General features: G+C 28.3%; 1 protein-coding gene across 1 annotated transcript in view; it reads right to left on the minus strand.

Annotated features, from left to right (window-relative positions):
- Positions 1-699, minus strand: part of LOC107006388 (agmatine coumaroyltransferase-2-like) — a 2,758-nt gene extending 2,059 nt beyond the window's left edge. Inside the window, exon 1 of the mRNA XM_015204953.2 lies at positions 655-699. Coding sequence (XP_015060439.1) covers positions 655-699 — 45 coding nt within the window. The remainder of the gene's footprint in view (positions 1-654) is intronic.
- Positions 700-2,749: the final 2,050 nt, after the last annotated feature.

Genomic DNA, 2,749 nt, shown 5'->3' on the forward strand with positions numbered 1-2,749 from the left:
ATATATATATATACACACACACACATATCAACGATATCGCTGCATAGGCAGCGATTTTTTTAAAAAAAAATAATCAAGAAAATAGCTGTCTAGGCAGCGATTTCAATTTTTTTAAAAAAATTAATTATTTGAATTTAGAATTCTATTTGAACTCAAACATCGTTTAAATTTAAATTCAATATAATATCTTTTTTTTAGAAAGAAAATATTTTTATTACCTTATTTATTCTTAATTTTTTAAAAATAATGCATATTTTCTTATAAGCTATATATTTGAATTTCAAAAAATATTTGAAAATTAATGAAATTTTTTTTCCTACGATTTTCTTTTTTAAAAAAAAATTTTAAAAGAAAAAAGAAAATTTTCAGAAAATCGCTGCCTAGGCAGCGATTTCCATTTATTTTTTTTTTCTTTTTAGAAAATCGCTGCCTAGGCAGCGATTTTATTTAATTTTTTTTAAAAAAAATGGAAATCGCTGCCTAGATTTTCTAAATTTTTTTTAAAAAAATTAAAATAACTGCCTAGGCAGCGATTTTTTTTAAACAAAAAAATTTATTACAAAAAATTATAAATCGTTGCCTAGATAGCGATTTGAATTTTTTTTAAAAAAAATATCACATTTTGTAAAATCGCTGCAGTGACAGCAATTTTACTTTTTCCGATGGAATAAATCTCTGTTGTTCCAACGATTTTGCCATTTTGATTGATATAAAATTTTTATATATCATTTTAAATTTTTTGTTAATATTTTATACCCTTTAGGCTACAGACTCTCTAATCAAACGCATCTTCTAAATGGACAGCAATCAAATGGCCATATTTGAGTATTCTAATCAAACGCATCTTCTAAATGGACAACAATCAAATAACCATATTTGAGATCACTACATATTTTACATGATGATTAGCAACAATTAATTCTTATTAATTGCTATTAAATATTTAGCGACAATTAATGTCAATATTTATTATTGTTAAAAATTATTCAAAATTAGATAACCAGTGAATTTCTTGAATATACAAAAGAAGAAAGTCACTCAAGTACATAAAAGATGGAAACTTCAAAATTAGATAGCCACAAAAATTGAACTTCAATTTTGGGGGAATCTAAATTTTGATTCAAATATTTATTATATTTTGCTCAATATTGTTCTAGTCCAATTGAAAGTAATATTCAAATTGAATAAATTTCATAGTATTTTGACATAGAAATCGAAGTCATAATAAGCTTGTATGGATCATGTCTTTCCTTGTAAATTAGAGCATTGTTGCAAATAGTAGTAATCCTCTCTTAGCAATTTAGTTCGCCACAAGTTTTGAGACTAAAAAAGACGTGAGAAATCTTATGTTTTGCAATTGACTTGGCATTTCAAAATCATGTTAGGCAAATCTTTGTAGTTTAAAGCAATCTTTTTTTTTTATAAAAAAAATAATAATAAAATAATGACTTCATCAATGAATATCAAAATGCTACAACAGAAAGGACAATATATCTTTATTAGCTAGTATAATTTAATTAATCACCTCAAGAATAATAAAGCTTAATAATTGTTACAAACTGATTCTTTTAACATCAGCCAATAACAATTAAAAACTTGCATAAAGATAAACTTGTCTTGTTCTATATCAAGCTTGGAACTAAAGCACCAAACATTAATTCTACTCCAAATTAAACATGCTCGTACAAGTATAAAATTCAACATATGCATAAATTTCATCGAAAAAACTGCAAGCAGAGAGAACCCGTAATCTACCTTCTTCACGCCATCAAAGAGGGAAAAATTCTGTTTGAGAGAGATGAATACAGAGAATTGCAACTAAGAAGAATTTGTGAATTGAAGTGTATCACCAAAAAAAAAAAAGGAATCCACGTGTGAAATGCATGTATCATAAAAGATAGTGTGAATTTTTAGAGTGCTACACATGTTCACTAATATTTATTTTTAATCCACGTGTCTATTCAGTGACAAGTTAACAGTACAATTTACATTGCTTTGAGTACAACGGTCTACTGCAATGTTCGTCCACCAAGTCCGATTTCTAATAAGAAGATATATATATATTATATATATATATATATTAGGGATAAAAATTAGAAGCACAATATTTATCCTAAAATAATTGTTGTCATAGAGTCATCTATTGCCACAATTCTAAAATTTTTAGCAATAGAAAGACTATAGGGACGGTTATAGGGATGATGCCACGGTTTATATTAAAAGTTGATCTATTAGATTCGAGGATATATTGCAACAGTTATAACTGTTGTAATAGGGAACCTATGATTGTCTAACTTTCGCTTCATAAGCATTGCAGTAAGTCAAATTTCTCATAGTGTTCACAATGTAGTTGTCACGACCCAAAACCGAGCTGCGACTGGCACCCACACTTACCCTCCTATGTGAGCGAACCAACCAACCTAAACCCTAACATTTCAATATAATATCAGCAGAAAGTAATGCGGAAGACTTAAACTCATTAATAAAAACCAATTCAATAACTTCTAAAATTCAACATCTATTATTCCCCAAAATCTGGAAGTCATCACCACAAGAACATCTATGATCAAATTACTAAACTAAGAGTATTCTAAGAAGCTAAAAATAAACAAAAGCTAGTCCATGCCGGAACTTCAAGGCATCAAGACATGAAGAAGAAGATCCAGTCCAAGCTAGAAGCATTAGCTCACCCTGAATCCGGTGTATATGAAGACTGGCTAGAGTTGCGGTTGAGTTGAAGACGACGGTA

This window comes from Solanum pennellii, chromosome 12, assembly GCF_001406875.1.
Source record: "Solanum pennellii chromosome 12, SPENNV200".
NCBI classification, from domain to species: Eukaryota; Viridiplantae; Streptophyta; class Magnoliopsida; order Solanales; family Solanaceae; genus Solanum; species Solanum pennellii.